This window comes from Oncorhynchus gorbuscha, linkage group LG23 (genome assembly GCF_021184085.1).
Source record: "Oncorhynchus gorbuscha isolate QuinsamMale2020 ecotype Even-year linkage group LG23, OgorEven_v1.0, whole genome shotgun sequence".
In the NCBI taxonomy this organism is placed as follows: Eukaryota; Metazoa; Chordata; class Actinopteri; order Salmoniformes; family Salmonidae; genus Oncorhynchus; species Oncorhynchus gorbuscha.
In genome coordinates, this window is record NC_060195.1 from 8,594,266 (window position 1) to 8,614,684 (window position 20,419).

At 45.3% G+C, this 20,419-nt stretch overlaps 1 protein-coding gene across 1 annotated transcript in view; it reads left to right on the forward strand.

Moving 5' to 3' along the window:
• LOC124011592 (arf-GAP with Rho-GAP domain, ANK repeat and PH domain-containing protein 3-like) overlaps positions 1–18,770 on the forward strand; it is a 69,808-nt gene extending 51,038 nt beyond the window's left edge. The window contains exons 23-33 of the mRNA XM_046325045.1: positions 2,710–2,742; positions 3,438–3,506; positions 3,582–3,656; positions 6,457–6,574; positions 9,111–9,239; positions 9,424–9,560; positions 9,710–9,828; positions 10,746–10,809; positions 11,006–11,149; positions 15,766–15,804; positions 16,956–18,770. Coding sequence (XP_046181001.1) covers positions 2,710–2,742; positions 3,438–3,506; positions 3,582–3,656; positions 6,457–6,574; positions 9,111–9,239; positions 9,424–9,560; positions 9,710–9,828; positions 10,746–10,809; positions 11,006–11,149; positions 15,766–15,804; positions 16,956–17,432 — 1,404 coding nt within the window. The 3' untranslated portion in view covers positions 17,433–18,770. The remainder of the gene's footprint in view (positions 1–2,709; positions 2,743–3,437; positions 3,507–3,581; positions 3,657–6,456; positions 6,575–9,110; positions 9,240–9,423; positions 9,561–9,709; positions 9,829–10,745; positions 10,810–11,005; positions 11,150–15,765; positions 15,805–16,955) is intronic.
• Positions 18,771–20,419: the final 1,649 nt, after the last annotated feature.

Below are 20,419 nucleotides of genomic sequence, written 5' to 3' on the forward strand. Positions count from 1 at the left end.
GTTCTCTCTCTCTCTCTCTCTCTCCCCAGGGTTCAGAAGTGTCCCAGGGTTCAGAAGTGTTCTCTCTCTCTCTCTCTCTCTCTCTCTCTCTCTCTCGTCCCAGGGTTCAGAAGTGTTCTCTCTCTCTCTCTCTCTCTCTGTCCCAGGGTTCAGAAGTGTTCTCTCTCTCTCTCTCTCTCTTTTGTCCCAGGGTTCAGAAGTGTTCTCTCTCTCTCTCTCTCTCTTCTCTCTTGTCCCAGGGTTCAGAAGTGTTCTCTCTCTCTCTCTCTTGGTCCCAGGGTTCAGAAGTGTTCTCTCTCTCTCTCTTGGTCCCAGGGTTCAGAAGTGTTCTCTCTCTCTCTCTCTCTTGTCCCAGGGTTCAGAAGTGTTCTCTCTCTCTCTCTCTTTTTTGTCCCAGGGTTCAGAAGTGTTCTCTCTCTCTCTCTCTCTTGTCCCAGGGTTCAGAAGTGTTCTCTCTCTCTCTCTCTCTTGTCCCAGGGTTCAGAAGTGTTCTCTCTCTCTCTCTCTTTGTCCCAGGGTTCAGAAGTGTTCTCTCTCTCTCTCTCTCTCTGGTCCCAGGGTTCAGAAGTGTTCTCTCTCTCTCTCTCTCTCTCTTGTCCCAGGGTTCAGAAGTGTTCTCTCTCTCTCTCTCTCTCTCTTCTTTGTCCCATGGTTCAGAAGTGTTCTCTCTCTCTTGTCCCAGGGTTCAGAAGTGTTCTCTCTCTCTCTCTCTCTCTTTGTCCCAGGGTTCAGAAGTGTTCTCTCTCTCTCTCTTTGTCCCAGGGTTCAGAAGTGTTCTCTCTCTCTCTCGCTCTCTCTCTTGGTCCCAGGGTTCAGAAGTGTTCTCTCTCTCTCTCGCTCTCTCTCTTGGTCCCAGGGTTCAGAAGTGTTCTCTCTCTCTCTCGCTCTCTCTCTTTGTCCCATGGTTCAGAAGTGCTCTCTCTCTCTCTTGGTCCCAGGGTTCAGAAGTGTTCTCTCTCTCTCTCGCTCTCTCTCTTTGTCCCATGGTTCAGAAGTGTTCTCTCTCTCTCTTGGTCCCAGGGTTCAGAAGTGTTCTCTCTCTCTCTCTCTCTCTCTTGGTCCCAGGGTTCAGAAGTGTTCTCTCTCTCTCTCTCTCTCTCTCTTGGTCCCAGGGTTCAGAAGTGTTCTCTCTCTCTCTCTTGGTCCCAGGGTTCTCTCTCTTGGTCCCAGGGTTCAGAAGTGTTCTCTCTCTCTCTCTCTCTCTCCCAGGGTTCAGAAGTGTTCTCTCTCTCTCTCTCTCTCTCTCTCTTCTCTCTCTCTCTCTCGGTCCCAGGTTCAGAAGTGTCTCTCTCTCTCTCTCTCTCTTGGTCCCAGGGTTCAGAAGTGTTCTCTCTCTCTCTCTCTCTGGTCCCAGGGTTCAGAAGTGTTCTCTCTCTCTCTCTCTCTCTTGGTCCCAGGGTTCAGAAGTGTTCTCTCTCTCTCTCTCTCTCTCTCTCTCTCTCTGGTCCCAGGGTTCAGAAGTGTTCTCTCTCTCTCTCTCTCTCTCTCTCTCTCGGTCCCAGGGTTCAGAAGTGTTCTCTCTCTCTCTCTCTCTCTCTCTTTGTCCCAGGGTTCAGAAGTGTTCTCTCTCTCTCTCTCTCTCTCCCAGGGTTCAGAAGTGTTCTCTCTCTCTCTCTCTCTCTCTCTCTCGGTCCCAGGGTTCAGAAGTGTTCTCTCTCTCTCTCTCTCTCTTCTCTCGGTCCCAGGGTTCAGAAGTGTTCTCTCTCTCTCTCTCTCTCTCTTTGTCCCAGGGTTCAGAAGTGTTCTCTCTCTCTCTCTCTCTTTGTCCCAGGGTTCAGAAGTGTTCTCTCTCTCTCTCTCTCTCTCTCTTGGTCCCAGGGTTCAGAAGTGTTCTCTCTCTCTCTCTCTTGGTCCCAGGGTTCAGAAGTGTTCTCTCTCTCTCTCTCTCTTTGGTCCCAGGGTTCAGAAGTGTTCTCTCTCTCTCTCTCTCTTTGTCCCAGGGTTCAGAAGTGTTCTCTCTCTCTCTCTCTCTCTTGGTCCCAGGGTTCAGAAGTGTTCTCTCTCTCTCTCTCTCTTTGTCCCAGGGTTCAGAAGTGTTCTCTCTCTCTCTCTCTCTCTCTCTCTTTGGTCCCAGGGTTCAGAAGTGTTCTCTCTCTCTCTCTCTCTCGGTCCCAGGGTTCAGAAGTGTTCTCTCTCTCTCTCTCTCTCTCTCTCTCTCTCCCAGGGTTCAGAAGTCTCTCTCTCTCTCTCTCTCTCTCGTCCCAGGGTTCAGAAGTGTTCTCTCTCTCTCTCTCTCTTCAGAAGTGTTCTCTCCCAGTCCCAGGGTTCAGTGTTCTCTCTCTCTCTCTCTCTCTCTCTCTCTCTTGGTCCCAGGGTTCAGAAGTGTTCTCTCTCTCTCTCTTCTTGGTCCCAGGGTTCAGTAGTGTCTCTCTCTCTCTCTCTCTTGGTCCCAGGGTTCAGAGTGTTCTCTCTCTAGGTCCCAGGGTTCAACTGTTCTGTCTTGATCTCTCTCTTTGTCCCAGGGTTCAGACAACTGTCTGTCTTGATCCCAGGGTTCAGAAGTGTTCTCTCTCTCTCTCTCTTTGGTCCCAGGGTTCAAAGTGTTCTCTCTTGATGTGGTCCCAGGGTTCAGAAGTGTTCTCATAGACAACTGTCTGGTCCCAGGGTTGATGTGCAGACCTGAACCAGATGTCTCATAGACATCTGTCCCTGTCTTGATGTGAGTATAGCCTCTTCCAGACAGACTGTCTGTCTTGATGTGAGATATAGGACCTCATAGACAACTACCTGTATATCTTCGATGTGAGTAGTGTCTCATAGACAACTGTCTGTCTTGATGTGAGTAGTGTCTCATAGACAACTGTCTGTCTTGATGTGAGTAGTGTCTCATAGACAACTGTCTGTCTTGATGTGAGTAGTGTCTCATAGACAACTGTCTGTCTTGATGTGAGTATAGTCTCATAGACAACTGTCTGTCTTGATGTGAGTAGTGTCTCATAGACAACTGTCTGTCTTGATGTGAGTAGTGTCTCATAGACAACTGTCTGTCTTGATGTGAGTAGTGTCTCATAGACAACTGTCTGTCTTGATGTGAGTAGTGTCTCATAGACAACTGTCTTGTCTTGATGTGAGTAGTGTCTCATAGACAACTGTCTTGTCTTGATGTGAGTATAGTCTCATTGACAACTGTCTGTCTTGATGTGAGTATAGTCTCATTGACAACTGTCTGTCTTGATGTGAGTATAGTCTAACCAGAGAGGGTCTAAGCTCAAATTCATCTCTTAGAAATCAGGGTTGTGTTCCATAGGTAGAAATCATTTTGAATGGATTTAAACGGGGAGGTACTATCTACCTGAACTTGCCCAGTCAAAACACAGATGTTCACATTCTATTGCTAATTGTTTTGCTACAGTGTGCCCTACTGAACATGGTCCAGGTCAATCTGTTCTGTATAATCTAATGAATAATCAGGAAATGTTTAATTGTGTTTGGTTCAGATTGATGAGGAGCAACAGACCCAGATAGAACTGGAGCTCAGCCTCATCACCACCTGGAAGGACACACAGGTACATGTTATAAATGATTCATAAAGGGTTATAACACATTGTAAAGGGTTATAACACAGTGTCCTGTCTGTGCAGCTGTCCCAAGCAGGTGACCTGATCATTGAAGTGTACCTGGAGAAGAAGATGGCAGACTGCTGCATCACACTCAAGGTAAGAGGAGACAGGTTATCTTCTGATTTTATTTCATGAAAGGTGCTGTTATTATTTAGCCACACGATGGCACCTCTCCACCCTCCAAGAGTCTCTCTAGAACAGGGGTTTCCTTCCAGGAGCTCGCAGTCCATCTTCCAGGAGCTCGCAGCCCACCTTCCAGTAGCTCACAGCCCACCTTCCAGTAGCTCACAGCCCACCTTCCAGTAGCTCACAGCCCACCTTCCAGTAGCTCACAGCCCACCTTCCAGGAGCTCTCAGCCCACCTTCCAGTAGCTCACATCCCACCTTCCAGTAGCTCACATCCCACCTTCCAGGAGCTCACAGCCCACCTTCCAGTAGCTCACAGCCCACCTTCCAGTAGCTCACAGCCCACCTTCCAGTAGCTCACAGCCCACCTTCCAGTAGCTCACAGCCCACCTTCCAGTAGCTCACAGCCCACCTTCCAGGAGCTCTCGGCCCACCTTCCAGGAGCTCTCGGCCCACCTTCCAGGAGCTCGCGGCCCACCTTCCAGGAGCTCGCGGCCCACCTTCCAGGAGCTCGCGGCCCACCTTCCAGGATCTCGCGGCCCACCTTCCAGGAGCTCGCGGCCCACCTTCCAGGAGCTCGCAGCCCTCCTAGGAATAGCTTGCGATCAATTCTGGAAGTACATGCATTTTTTATGTGTTCCTTGCAAAACTAAAAGCATGCTTTTCAACCGATCGCTGCCTGCACCTGTCCGCCCGTCCAGGATCTCTACTCTGGACTGTTCTGACTTAGAATATGTGGACAACTACAAATACCTAGGTGTCTGGTTAGACTGTAAACTCTCCTTCCAGACTCACATCAAGCATCTCCAATCCAAAGTTAAATCTAGAATTGGCATCCTATTTCTCAACAAAGCATCCTTCACTCATGCTGCCAAACATACCCTCATAAAACTGACCATCCTACCGATCCTCGACTTTGGCGATGTCATTTACAAAATAGACTTCAATACCCTACTCAATAAATTGGATGCAGTCTATCACAGTGCCATCCGTTTTGTCACCAAAGCCCCATATACTACCCACCACTGCGACCTGTACACTCGTTGGCTGGCCCTCGCTTCATACTCGTCGCCAAATCCACTGGCTCCAGGTCATTTACAAGACCCTGCTAGGTAAAGTCCCCCTTATCTCAGCTCGCTAGTCACAATAGCAGCACCCACCTGTAGCACACGCTCCAGCGGGTATATCTCTCTGGTCACCCCCAAAACCAATTCATCCTTTGGCCGCCTCTCCTTCCAGTTCTCTGCTGACAATGACTGGAACGAACTACAAAAATCTCTGAAACTGGAAACACTCATCTCCCTCACTAGCTTTAAGTACCAGCTGTCAGAGCAGCTCACAGATTACTGCACCTGTACATAGCCCACCTATAATTTAGCCCAAACAACTACCCCTTCCCCTACTGTATTTATTTATTTATTTATTTATTTTGCTCCTTTGCACCCCATTATTTATATCTCTACTTTGCACATTCTTCCACTGCAAATCTACCATTCCAGTGTTATACTTGCTATATTGTATCTACTTTGCCACCATGGCCTTTTTTTTGCCTTTACCTCCCTTATCTCACCTCATTTGCTCACATTGTATATATACTTTATTTTTCTATTGTATTATTGACTGTATGTTTGTTTTACTCCATGTGTAACTCTGTTGTATGTGTCGAACTGCTTTGCTTTATCTTGCCCAGGTCGCAATTATAAATGAGAACTTGTTCTCAACTAGCCTACCTGGTTAAATAAAGGTGTTCTCAACTAGCCTACCTGGTTAAATAGAGGTGTTCTCAACTAGCCTACCTGGTTAAATAGAGGTGTTCTCAACTAGCCTACCTGGTTAAATAAAGGTGTTCTCAACTAGCCTACCTGGTTAAAAAAGGTGTTCTCAACTAGCCTACCTGGTTAAATAGAGGTGTTCTCAACTAGCCTACCTGGTTAAATAAAGGTGTTCTCAACTAGCCTACCTGGTTAAATAAAGGTGTTCTCGACTAGCCTACCTGGTTAAATAAAGGTGTTCTCAACTAGCCTACCTGGTTAAATAGAGGTGTTCTCAACTAGCCTACCTGGTTAAATAAAGGTGTTCTCAACTAGCCTACCTGGTTAAATAAAGGTGTTCTCAACTAGCCTACCTGGTTAAATAAAGGTGTTCTCAACTAGCCTACCTGGTTAAATAGAGGTGTTCTCAACTAGCCTACCTGGTTAAATAAAAGAAAGAAAGAAAAGGTATCTCTCTACATTCTGGTTCTCTGTAGGTATCTCTCTACATTCTGGTTCTCTGTAGGTATCCCTTTATGGTCTGGTTCTCTGTAGGTATCCCTCTATGGTCTGGTTCTCTGTAGGTATCCCTCTATGGTCTGGTTCTCTGTAGCTATCTCTCTACGGTCTGTTTCTCTGTAGCTATCTCTCTACGGTCTGTTTCTCTGTAGGTATCCCTCTATGGTCTGGTTCTCTGTAGCTATCTCTCTACGTTCTGGTTCTCTGTAGGTATTGCTCTATGGTCTGGTTCTCTGTAGCTGTCTCTCTATGGTCTTGTTGTCTGTAGGTATCCCTCTGTGGTCTGGTTCTCTGTAGCTGTCTCTCTATGGTCTTGTTGTCTGTAGGTATCCCTCTATGGTCTGGTTCTCTGTAGCTGTCTCTCTATGGTCTTGTTGTCTGTAGGTATCCCTCTGTGGTCTGGTTCTCTGTAGGTATCCCTTTATGGTCTGGTTCTCTGTAGCTGTCTCTCTACGGTCTGGTTCACTGTAGCTATCTCTCTATGTTCTGGTTCTCTGTAGGTATCTCCAACCATGGGTGCTGAGGAGTTGACTAACCAGGTCCTGTACATGAGGAACATCCCAGCAGGGGAGAAGGACGTGTGGCTGACGTTCGAGACCATAGAGGAAGGACAACTGGGTGAGGAGCATGATGTTTATCTCTCTCTGACTGGGTGAGGAGCATGATGTTACTATCTCTGACTGGGTGAGGAGCATGATGTTTATCTCTCTCTGACTGGGTGAGGAGCATGATGTTTATCTCTCTCTGACTGGGTGAGGAGCATGATGTTTATCTCTCTCTGACTGGGTGAGGAGCATGATGTTTATCTCTCTCTGACTGGGTGAGGAGCATGATGTTTATCTCTCTGACTGGGTGAGGAGCATGATGTTACTATCTCTGACTGGATGAGGAGCATGATGTTTATCTCTCTCTGACTGGGTGAGAAGCATGATGTTTATCTCTCTCTGACTGGGTGAGGAGCATGATGTTACTATCTCTGACTGGGTGAGGAGCATGATGTTTATCTCTCTCTGACTGGGTGAGGAGCATGATGTTTATCTCTCTCTGACTGGGTGAGGAGCATGATGTTACTATCTCTGACTGGGTGAGGAGCATGATGTTTATCTCTCTCTGACTGGGTGAGGAGCATGATGTTTGTCTCTCTCTGACTGGGTGAGGAGCATGATGTTTATCTCTCTCTGACTGGGTGAGGAGCATGATGTTTATCTCTCTCTGACTGGGTGAGGAGCATGATGTTTGTCTCTCTCTGACTGGGTGAGGAGCATGATGTTTATCTCTCTCTGACTGGGTGAGGAGCATGATGTTTGTCTCTCTCTGACTGGGTGAGGAGCATGATGTTTATCTCTCTCTGACTGGGTGAGGAGCATGATGTTTGTCTCTCTCTGACTGGGTGAGGAGCATGATGTTTGTCTCTCTCTGACTGGGTGAAGAGCATGATGTTTATCTCTCTCTGACTGGGTGAGGAGCATGATGTTACTATCTCTGACTGGGTGAGGAGCATGATGTTTATCTCTCTCTGACTGGGTGAGGAGCATGATGTTTATCTCTCTCTGACTGGGTGAGGAGCATGATGTTTATCTCTCTCTGACTGGGTGAGGAGCATGATGTTTATCTCTCTCTGACTGGGTGAGGAGCATGATGTTTATCTCTGACTGGGTGAGGAGCATGACTGGGTGAGGAGCATGATGTTTATCTCTCTCTGACTGGGTGAGGAGCATGATGTTTATCTCTCTCTGACTGGGTGAGGAGCATGATGTTTATCTCTCTCTGACTGGGTGAGGAGCATGATGTTTGTCTCTCTCTGACTGGGTGAGGAGCATGATGTTTATCTCTCTCTGACTGGGTGAGGAGCATGATGTTTATCTCTCTCTGACTGGGTGAGGAGCATGATGTTTTCTCTCTCTGACTGGGTGAGGAGCATGATGTTTATCTCTCTCTGACTGGGTGAGGAGCATGATGTTTATCTCTCTCTGACTGGGTGAGGAGCATGATGTTTATCTCTCTCTGACTGGGTGAGGAGCATGATGTTTATCTCTCTCTGACTGGGTGAGGAGCATGATGTTTATCTCTCTCTGACTGGGTGAGGAGCATGATGTTTATCTCTCTCTGACTGGGTGAGGAGCATGATGTTTGTCTCTCTCTGACTGGGTGAGGAGCATGATGTTTGTCTCTCTCTGACTGGGTGAGGAGCATGATGTTTATCTCTCTCTGACTGGGTGAGGAGCATGATGTTTGTCTCTCTCTGACTGGGTGAGGAGCATGATGTTTTCTCTCTCTGACTGGGTGAGGAGCATGATGTTTATCTCTCTGAGGACTGGGTGAGGAGCATGATGTTTATCTCTCTCTGACTGGGTGAGGAGCATGATGTTTGTCTCTCTCTGACTGGGTGAGGAGCATGATGTTTATCTCTCTCTGACTGGGTGAGGAGCATGATGTTTGTCTCTCTCTGACTGGGTGAGGAGCATGATGTTTTTCTCTCTCTGACTGGGTGAGGAGCATGATGTTTATCTCTCTCTGACTGGGTGAGGAGCATGATGTTTATCTCTCTCTGACTGGGTGAGGAGCATGATGTTTGTCTCTCTCTGACTGGGTGAGGAGCATGATGTTTGTCTCTCTCTGCCTGGAAAATACTATAGAAAGTCTAAAAACAGCTCAAAATAGCACTTATCTCTAATAACAAAACTACCACTGTAAACAAACAGAAGTGAAACTATACAGTCTGATGTCCTGGAATGACCTTCTGTGAAATACAACTGGACTGTGAGAAAGTCTTCATGTTTCAAAGAGAAGCTATCCCAGAATAGTTGTTATATAATGTTAAACTGTTGTCTGTCTTCCACAGAGCGGCCACTACACCCCAAAGAGAAGCTATCCCAGAATAGTTGTTATATAATGTTAAACTGTTGTCTGTCTTCCACAGAGCAGCCCCTACACCCCAAAGAGAAGCTATCCCAGAATAGTTGTTATATAATGTTAAACTGTTGTCTGTCTTCCACAGAGCAGCCCCTACACCCCAAAGAGAAGCTATCCCAGAATAGTTGTTATATAATGTTAAACTGTTGTCTGTCTTCCACAGAGCAGCCCCTACACCCCAAAGAGAAGCTATCCCAGAATAGTTGTTATATAATGTTAAACTGTTGTCTGTCTTCCACAGAGCGGCCACTACACCCCAAAGAGAAGGTGCTGGAGCAGGCTCTACAGTGGTGTAAAATGGCTGATCCTAGTTCAGCTTACCTGGTGGTGAAGAGAGTTCCCAAAGGAGAGGGCATCAACATCCTCACTGGTGAATATGGCACAGACCAGAGAAATAGCTCATTAGCTTGAGTCTATCTATCCAAAAGATCACAATCAAATGACCCTCTTTTGATTTTTGATCGTCGATTTGTAGTCAGCCCAATTTCTTGTTGCTCTTACGGGACATATTATTTGGAGACCGTAGGATTACAATTGAGATTTTCTATTCACAGCCTACAAGAGTGAAATAATGAAGATGGGAGTTCTGAAGTGTCGTGAAGATCCTCCCAAACTCCTCCACGGAAAAGTCTTTCAGGAACACACCTTTCAGATCAAAGACCACAAGCTGCTACTGCTGAAGGACAAAAAGGTATTTCTGCTCTCACGTCACGGTCACATCTTGAAGTTGGAACTCTGCGCTACTTTGGACTCGATGTCGTTATCACAGGTAGATCTGTGATTGTCAGTTGGTCTTTCCTATACATATTTTCTGACTGTATAACATGTCTGTCATTTCAGAGCATCAAGCCGGAAAAGGAATGGCCTCTGAAATCTATGAAGATCTACATGGGAATTCGAAAGAAGCTGAAACCCCCCACTAGATGGGGCTTTACTCTCATGATGGAAAAACAGCAACTGTAAGTGTTTTAAACTCATGTCTGGCAATGAAAGGAAATACTACTTTAAAATCTTGCGACACATTATTTGGGTCATTGCACAGGATGTCTGGAAATCTTGAATCCAACTTCTATTGGATAAGATTGAAACGTGTTCCTATAGGACATACACCATGTTTTCTCACGTATTTGAAATTCCTCTTAGCATTCCTCTTAGCATTCCTCTTAGCATTCCTCTTAGCATTCCTCTTATAATTCCTCTTAGCATTCCTCTTAGCAGTCCTCTTAGCAGTCCTCTTAGCATTCCTCTTAGCATTTCTCTTATCATTTATCTTAGAATTCCTCTTAGCATTCCTCTTAGCATTCCTCTTAGCATTCCTCTTAAAATTCCTCTTAGCATTCCTCTTAGCATTCCTCTTAGCATTCCTCTTAGCATTCCTCTTAGCATTCCTCTTAGCATTTCTCTTAGCATTCCTCTTAGCATTCCTCTTATCATTTCTCTTAGCATTCCTCTTAGCATTCCTCTTATCATTTCTCTTAGCATTCCTCTTAGCATTCCTCTTAGCATTTCTCTTAGCATTTCTCTTAGCATTCCTCTTAGCATTCCTCTTATCATTTCTCTTAGCATTCCTCTTAGCATTCCTCTTAGCATTTCTCTTAGCATTCCTCTTAGCATTCCTCTTAGCATTCCTCTTAGCATTCCTCTTAGCATTCCTCATTGTTTATTGTAGTGAATGATTTTGCATGACATCAGGTGTTATGATATTATGTAAGTGAACTACGTTGTTTGAGGGAGGGAGGGTGGAATGTCTTGTTTTAGATCTGCCCCTCCCCTCCCCTTTAAATGAGATCTCCTCCCCCTCCCCTTTAAATGAGATCTCCTTCCCCTCCCCTTTTTTAAGAGCCAATCACTGCTTTTGTGTTTTTGTGTCTCCCAGGTACCTTTGTTGCTTTTGTGAGTCTGACCTATGGGATTGGGTCACCAATTTCCTCAAAGCACAGGTATGTTGTGGAGCTATTCCCCCCCCCAACTCTATGGGTTGCGTTGTATCACTTTTAAAGGATTCACAGTGTGCTTCCCCTATCTTTTTGTAGGTGTAACACCTCTACTCTTTAGATTTGTACTTCTGTCTGGTTCATTTTATCCATTCAATTCTATTTAGATTCATTTGGATTCACTCGTTTCCCCTCTTAACAGAATGATGACCCCCGACCTCCGGTGTTGAGGCGTCACTCCTCCTCAGATATCTCCAAACAGAAGTTTGGGACCATGCCCCTAGTGCCAATCAGAGGGGACGGACATGAGAGCAACTCTACAATGCTGTCAGCCAATCAGACTCTGGTACGTTTACACTCGTCTATGCTCGTATCCAATCAGACTCTGGTACGTTTACACTCGTCTATGCTCGTATCCAATCAGACTCTGGTACGTTTACACTCGTCTATGCTCGTATCCAATCAGACTCTGGTACGTTTACACTCGTATATGCTCGTATCCAATCAGACTCTGGTACGTTTACACTCGTCTATGCTCGTATCCAATCAGACTCTGGTACGTTTACACTCGTCTATGCTCGTATCCAATCAGACTCTGGTACGTTTACACTCGTCTATGCTCGTATCCAATCAGACTCTGGTACGTTTACACTCGTCTATGCTCGTATCCAATCAGACTCTGGTACGTTTACACTCATATATGCTCGTATCCAATCAGACTCTGGTACGTTTACACTCGTCTATGCTCGTATCCAATCAGACTCTGGTACGTTTACACTCGTCTATGCTCGTAGCCAATCAGACTCTGGTTTACGTTTACACTCGTCTATGCTCGTATCCAATCAGACTCTGGTACGTTTACACTCGTCTATGCTCGTATCCAATCAGACTCTGGTACGTTTACACTCGTCTATGCTCGTATCCAATCAGACTCTGGTACGTTTACACTCATATATGCTCGTATCCAATCAGACTCTGGTACGTTTACACTCATCTATGCTCGTATCCAATCAGACTCTGGTACGTTTACACTCGTCTATGCTCGTATCCAATCAGACTCTGGTACGTTTACACTCGTCTATGCTCGTATCCAATCAGACTCTGGTACGTTTACACTCGTCTATGCTCGTAGCCAATCAGACTCTGGTACGTTTACACTCGTCTATGCTCGTAGCCAATCAGACTCTGGTACGTTTACACTCATATATGCTCGTATCCAATCAGACTCTGGTACGTTTACACTCGTCTATGCTCGTATCCAATCAGACTCTGGTACGTTTACACTCGTATATGCTCATATCCAATCAGACTCTGGTACGTTTACACTCGTCTATGCTCGTATCCAATCAGACTCTGGTACGTTTACACTCGTCTATGCTCGTATCCAATCAGACTCTGGTACGTTTACACTCGTCTATGCTCGTAGCCAATCAGACTCTGGTACGTTTACACTCGTCTATGCTCGTATCCAATCAGACTCTGGTACGTTTACACTCGTCTATGCTCGTAGCCAATCAGACTCTGGTACGTTTACACTCGTCTATGCTCGTATCCAATCAGACTCTGGTACGTTTACACTCGTCTATGCTCGTATCCAATCAGACTCTGGTACGTTTACACTCGTCTATGCTCGTAGCCAATCAGACTCTGGTACGTTTACACTCGTCTATGCTCGTATCCAATCAGACTCTGGTACGTTTACACTCGTCTATGCTCGTATCCAATCAGACTCTGGTACGTTTACACTCGTCTATGCTCGTAGCCAATCAGACTCTGGTACGTTTACACTCGTCTATGCTCGTATCCAATCAGACTCTGGTACGTTTACACTCGTCTATGCTCGTAGCCAATCAGACTCTGGTACGTTTACACTCGTCTATGCTCGTATCCAATCAGACTCTGGTATGGTTTTGCAGGATATACAAGCCTCTCGCTTCCCAGTTTGCTCATGTATTATGACATGTTGTGGCGTTTTGGTGTTAGGAAGGTTTTTTTTTCCAGTTCGCGCACAATTTTTTTTTTTTTTCTTGAGGCAAGTGGAAGTTCGTTAGTCGTCGAAGTCTATGCCCCTTCGTTGGTGATTGGTCAACAGTACTATTCCTAGTAGGAGTGGGAACTATGGACGGGATACTTCAATTAAGTGTTTGTTGTCATTCAATGAGAGATGACTAGTTTTCAATGCAAATTCTTTCACTTGAGAAAAACTGCACCAAACATCTTAGATGTAAAATTGTGGAACTTAGACCTCCTTGGCAAAAAGACAACAAATGAATTTACAGATTTCTTGATTTAATTTGGACTATATTGAGGAAGTGTATACTGATTATGTTGTTGCTACGGCATCTCAAAAGAGACAAACAGTAATATTCCTGCTTTTGTTCTCGTTTTTCAAGCAAAGGTCTTTTAACTAACTGAACCTAGTGTGGGGAGCCTTTAGCCAACTGAACCTAGTGTGGCGAGCCTTTAGCCAACTGAACCTAGTGTGGCGAGCCTTTAGCCAATTGAACCTAGTGTGGTGAGCCTTTAGCCAATTGAACCTAGTGTGGGGAGCCTTTAGCCAATTGAACCTAGTGTGGGGAGCCTTTAGCCAATTGAACCTAGTGTGGGGAGCCTTTAGCCAATTGACCCTAGTGTGGGGAGCCTTTAGCCAATTGAACCTAGTGTGGGGAGCCTTTAGCCAATTGAACCTAGTGTGGGGAGCCTTTAGCCAATTGAACCTAGTGTGGGGAGCCTTTAGCCAACTGAACCTTTAGCCAACTGAACCTTTAGCCAACTGAACCTTTAGCCAACTGAACCTAGTGTGGTGAGCCTTTAGCCAATTGAACCTAGTGTGGGGAGCCTTTAGCCAATTGAACCTAGTGTGGGGAGCCTTTAGCCAATTGAACCTAGTGTGGGGAGCCTTTAGCCAATTGAACCTAGTGTGGGGAGCCTTTAGCCAATTGAACCTAGTGTGGGGAGCCTTTAGACAATTGAACCTAGTGTGGGGAGCCTTTAGCCAATTGAACCTAGTGTGGGGAGCCTTTAGCCAACTGAACCTTTAGCCAACTGAACCTTTAGCCAACTGAACCTTTAGCCAACTGAACCTTTAGCCAACTGAACCTAGTGTGGGGAGCCTTTAGCCAACTGAACCTAGTGTGGCGAGCCTTTAGCCAACTGAACCTAGTGTGGCGAGCCTTTAGCCAATTGAACCTAGTGTGGTGAGCCTTTAGCCAATTGAACCTAGTGTGGGGAGCCTTTAGCCAATTGAACCTAGTGTGGGGAGCCTTTAGCCAATTGAACCTAGTGTGGGGAGCCTTTAGCCAATTGAACCTAGTGTGGGGAGCCTTTAGCCAATTGAACCTAGTGTGGGGAGCCTTTAGCCAACTGAACCTTTAGCCAACTGAACCTTTAGCCAACTGAACCTAGTGTGGGGAGCCTTTAGCCAACTGAACCTAGTGTGGCGAGCCTTTAGCCAACTGAACCTAGTGTGGGGAGCCTTTAGCCAATTGAACCTAGTGTGGCGAGCCTTTAGCCAATTGAACCTAGTGTGGCGAGCCTTTAGCCAATTGAACCTAGTGTGGGGAGCCTTTAGCCAACTGAACCTAGTGTGGGGAGCCTTTAGCCAACTGAACCTAGTGTGGGGAGCCTGCACATTTGGGTTGATGTTTTAAACTTTGAAAGTCTCCCCTTTCGGTCTCCCCTTTCGGTCTCCCCTTTCGGTCTCCCCTTTCGGTCTCCCCTTTCGGTCTCCCCTTTCTGTAACTCTTTAGTGTCTATTATTTGTACTATTTCATATCCTTCAGTATCCCTCAAATACTATCAGTATACTGAACAGCATTCACTACGGGCCCGTTTCCCTGACCCAGATTAAGACTACTTATGGGCAAAAAGCAAGGCAAAGCACATTATTTTATTTTGACCAGCGATAGATTTAATCTGGGTCAGGGAAACGGTCTCTGTTTATACAACGGGTGGTCTAATCCTGGACACTGATTGGTTAAAACCACATTGCAGCCTGTGTCTTTTCCACAAATTACCACCGGCTAAAACTATGATGTTTAAATGCCTATTTACTCTGTTTCATTCTCACTACGCTATCCACTGTCTCATCAGCCCAGCCAGGCAATTTATAAACTTTATCTCCACTGTAAAAAGCATCTAAACATTATCTCTCATTTCTTTTAGACTAACATTTTGTTTTCAATAGTGGAGATTTTTATAAAACTTGCTGTCTGTCTCTCTGACATTTGCAACATCGTTTCACTATTGAAATGAGATCTCCAGCTGTCCCATAGGAAATGAATGTGTCGGGGTTGGGAGTCCAGGAGAGGCAGAAAGGCAGGCAGCTTTTCTCAACCAGTCAATCATGAATCAGCGTTTTTATGTACATATACAAAGAAATGTCAGTGGAAACCGGGTCAAACTAAACAAAAAGCAGCTAATTTGTCGTCTTTCCAGCTACAATTTGAAGTGATTGTGTTGGCTATGTTGTTGGCTGTGTTGTTGGCTGTGTTGTTGGCTGTGTTGTTGGCTGTGTTGTTGGCTGTGTTGTTGGCTGTGTTGTTGGCTAGCTCCTCTGAACAACAGTGTCCTGACGAAACCGCACATTTCCAATACCAGGTGAAATCGTGCATCATTAGCTCATTCTTATGAATAAATGTATCCTAATGGCTTAGGTATCAACCCTAGATTTGTGTTGGGACTATATCTTGTGAAAGGATTAAATAGTATGAATAAACAAATGAAAATGTCAGTTTTTAGTGAAAATATGTGACTCGTTATTGTAATATGTTGGTAACCCGTTGTATAAAAGTGATGATGTCAGAGAAGTCTGTGATTGGAGGATATATTGGCACGGTTTGCAGTCTCGGGCCCAACAACGCCCATGCCAATATATCCTCCAAACACCGGATTCTCTGACATCGTCACGTAAATGACTGTATTTCACGGGGTACGCTGGTATCTTTTTGTCTTCCTCTGCAGCGAAAGCTTCACGCTAGAAGGACTCTCTCCATGTTCTTTGTAAGTATTCACACCCTGGTGCTCGGTCATTTAAATGTTGCATGTTTGCTTTGCGTGCCATTTTGAATCGTCATACTTCATCCGGGAGGGCTCAGTTGGTAGAGTATAGAGCTTTGCAACACCAGGGTTGTGGGTTTGATTCCCACGGGGGACCAGTATGGGAAGTGAGGAACTGCTGCAACTATCTCTGGAGTGTCTGCTAAACTACTCAAATGGCAAATGTGTTACCTTTTGTTGACTTGTCATCTAACAAGAAGCTAAGGATGAAAATAGAACATAATGTTTATTTTGAAGGTTGCTTTTGGACTTGTTTAATGCTCTCCTACCTTGCATAACTAACATTTCTCCAAAGCCTCTCTCTGTCTGTCTGTGTATAGACATTCCCTTGGTTTATACAGGGACTATATCTGACTCAACCACGCCTCCACTTCCTGATGGAAGCCTCCACTTCCTGGTATTAGAGCATCAGGATGTTGATGTGTATTTCTGAAGTGTAGACAACAGGATGGACTGGGAAGGATATATTGTTCTCCAGTATTGTTCAGGTTCTATGGCCCTTTGCTTTGAGGGGGAGGCCTGAGAGGCTTAGTGAAGTACCTTGTGTTTTACAGAACACCGTCTGCTGTGGCTATTAGTCTACTGGTGTACCTACTGGAACTAACCCAGCCCCAAGTCCCAAATGTATTGACATGGGAATTGTTTTACTTGTATTTTTCTTTTGTCCCTCAGTGTTTTGAGTAATTGTCTTGAGGTTGTTGCTTGAGGCTCTAGAACAATGGCCAGACCTTAATAAGAGGAAGTCTGTTGTTTTTAACGTCGTTGTCGAAGAAGGGCAACTCCCTACCATGTTTGTCCCATTTTTAAATGAACCACACGTCTTTCTTTGTCACTGTAGTGGCAGATCATCTCCTTAATACCTTCCTAAAGTTCCTAACAGATAGTTACATCTCAACCCCCTTATTATTATAATAGTTCCACTTCTGCATTTGTCTTGGACCTTCCAGAGCTTTACATAGTGTATAATCAAACATACCAAGAACTCAGGGTTTGGTTCAAATTCAGAGTGTTTCTTACCTCCCTCCGTTCTCCCTTCTCTCTTCTCCTCTCTCCTCCTCTCCCCCTCTCCTCCTCTCCCCCTCTCCTCCACCCAGCCCATGAAGGTGCAGCAGGACTCCTTCGAGGAGCATCCAGAGCCAGAACCCCCAGAACCCCCAGAGCCTCTGTATGAGGAAGTAGGAGACTTCGGCCTGCAGGTCCTCAAGTCCCTGGAGACCAGCTTCCTCTCCAACAACACCTCAGAGACCCAGGAGGTCCCTGACGGGCCCTTGAACCTCATCCTGGGCCCTCGGAAGACGGGCTCCCTGGATCGCATGATCGGCCCCAACCCGGTTCACTCTCTGGGACTGGGAGGAGAGGGTCTGCTGCCCTCTGCTGGTTCTCTGGATACCCTGGTCCTGGGTGAAGGAGAGAACCTCCAGGAGTCTAATCAGCCAGTGCCGAGGAGGAGGAGGCAGCAGCACAGGCCCTGTACCCCCTCTCAGGAGCTGCTCCTCCAGGAACTGTCCTCTGTCTTCACCAAGAAGACAGAGAATGAGGAGAAACCACCAGGAGAGAAGAACGCCATCTGAGGAGAAGAAGAGATGTGTGCACTTGTATTGTAGACTCAGGCCAGACAGACAGATGACTGTAACAGCATGGGAGTACGGACACAACCCATTTGTTTGGGTGGTGTGTCAAAAATACATAATCAGATAGGAATAACCATTTACTTGTTTTGTCCTACAAACTAGTACTGTTCTATCACTGGTATGTACAGATCTGTTTTATATTGAAAGATGCTTATTGGATTATAACATCCTTGCTAATTGCTTAAGCTATGAACTATGGGGGATTCCTTTTTTCATTCGTTTTTTTTCATAGTTTACTAAACCTCTTGAGTGAAAGAGAAATGGATGCTTCTCTCATGTCTGGTGGTGATGCATTAGGCATTCAACTGTTTTTGTTTTGTTTTAAACAACTGGATTTTAAATAGAAATGTGTTACAGTCTCTTAATGTATTAATTTATTTTCAAGAATATTTTATCAACTTTTTTTTTTTTTTTTTTTTTTTTACATAAAAGCTGTGAAAGTAACAAAGGCAGAGTTTTGCTTCAAGACAGCCCCAGATATTCCAGAGTGTTGCAAAACTGTCTGGCCAGAAGGTGGCAGTATGCCACACTGTCTGACCAGAAGGTGGCAGTATGCCACACTGTCTGACCAGAAGGTGGCAGTATGCCACACTGTCTGACCAGAAGGTGGCAGTATGCTACACTGTCTGACCAGAAGGTGGCAGTATGCCACACTGTCTGACCAGAAGGTGGCAGAATGCCACACTGTCTGACCAGAAGGTGGCAGTATGCCACACTGTCTGACCAGAAGGTGGCAGAATGCCACACTGTCTGACCAGAAGGTGGCAGAATGCCACACTGTCTGACCAGAAGGTGGCAGAATGCCACACTGTCTGACCAGAAGGTGGCAGAATGCCACACTGTCTTTTAGATACTAAGAATCCATTTGTACTATTATATACACCACTGTATGACGTGAATACAGCCAAATATAATGATTGTTAGTGGCACTACATTTTAATATTCTTCATGTTTGCACTACTAAGTCTATTGCTTTTACGTTAATATGCCATGTTTAAGATATCCTCCCTTTTGCATCAATCTAAATAGACAATAAGATAATACATTTTGACTGCCTTTGCCAAGTGTCTATAGTGTTGTAATGCATTTTGACTGCTTTTACCAAGTGTCTATAGTGTTGTAATGCATTTGCTTGCATTGTCCTCCATTTGTTTTATTCTTACTGTAAATATTGTACATTAGTCTGTGTGCTTATACCCTTTCAATATTCATTATGCAGCATTTCACTGTGCCGTCGCTACATGAAGGTCTATATTAAATATGATATTTTTAGTTTTATGATGCGTCCAATCTCTTTTAATTTTTTACTTTTTTAGGATTGATAATTATGATTTCAATGATTTATTATTTGTATATGCAAGTAGAGTATGAAGCAGCACAGCACTAGTGTCTGAGTAAGTGATGTTTAAACGCAGAGTAATGATTCCTTCATTACCTTGTGGTCTTCCGTCTTCTTACTGTCTTGATGGTGACACCTCATGCTAAAGAATGACCATTCTCTGATTATCTTCTTTGTCCAATCACATTCCTTTTTATAGTCACCTTTGTTGTTAGTGGATTGTTTTAATCTAACATGGGGTTTAAGATTAAAGAGAAACAAGTTATGATAAATTATTGAGGTTTCCAGGTCGGTAGAAGAGATTTGGTTAATAAGTGCCTTTTTGTCATCTGTACATCGTCCATTTGTTTCTGCTGAACCACTGAAAAGGAGAAGCCTTTTCAAACCTGAGACACCAGATCTATATTTAGAAAAGGGTTGAACAAATCACTAAACCAGGATGTGTAGAAGGCTTTCCTTATCAGGTATCTTCCTCGTGGTCAAAGACTGGTATAAATAATGAATGTTACACTTTATTACTTGTTGCCAAAGGTAATTTTCCTTTTAAAATCTTTATTTCCAGCTTTCCATCCTTGATACCGGTTTAGATTTGTTCAAGCTCGAATGGATACACATTTTTTTTTTTAAGTGTATCCCTCCCTGATCCCCCCCCCCCCACCCCCCCCTCTCGCTCCACATTTCCAAGGGCGGACTTAATGATTTGGACGCCCCTAGCAGAGGCCAGTTTAAAACCGCTCCTATATACACAACTTGTTTTAATGGGGTTTATAGTATTGAACTGTAAAAATGTCTTACCTTTTTTTTTAATCTGTCATGAACACAACCGGTTTTCCATCTGATTGTCAAACAAAATACTTTATATATATATATATATTTATTTTTTAAGTAGGTTACTTTTGCACCTTCATCAGAAATAATTCCATAATCCAAACAGTGTGTTGTTCCACCAACGTTCCTCGGTTTCAGCCACTTGAATTTGTCACCAGAGAAAGCGTCAGAGCAGAACCGAGCGAATCGGTCTGACTATTCTGTAGCCTACGTGTCTGATGACATCACTCTTTTTAGCCAGACAGCAGCAGCACATACATGTGTTCTGTTTCCACGACGATGGCAGTATTATCAGCAGCACCTGTCTTTTTTGACTAATCATTTTTTAGTTCAAATTAAATCGTCCTTATTTTTTAACATTTTCTCTGCCCACTGTAAAATCACCTCATTGCTGCTTAGCATGGGGGGGCTCGAGTGGAGCATGGGGGGCCTCGAGTGGAGCATGGGGGGGGCCTCGAGTGGAGCATGGGGGGCCTCGAGTGGAGCATGGGGGGCCTCTAGTGGAGCATGGGGGGGGGCCTCGAGTGGAGCATGGGGGGCCTCGAGTGGAGCATGGGGGACCTCGAGTGGAGCATGGGGGGGGGCCTCGAGTGGAGCATGGGGGACCTCGAGTGGAGCATGGGGGACCTCGAGTGGAGCATGGGGGGCCTCGAGTGGAGCATGGGGGACCTCGAGTGGAGCATGGGGGGGGGGCTCGAGTGGAGCATGGGGGACCTCGAGTGGAGCATTGGGGGACCTCGAGTGGAGCATGGGGGGACCT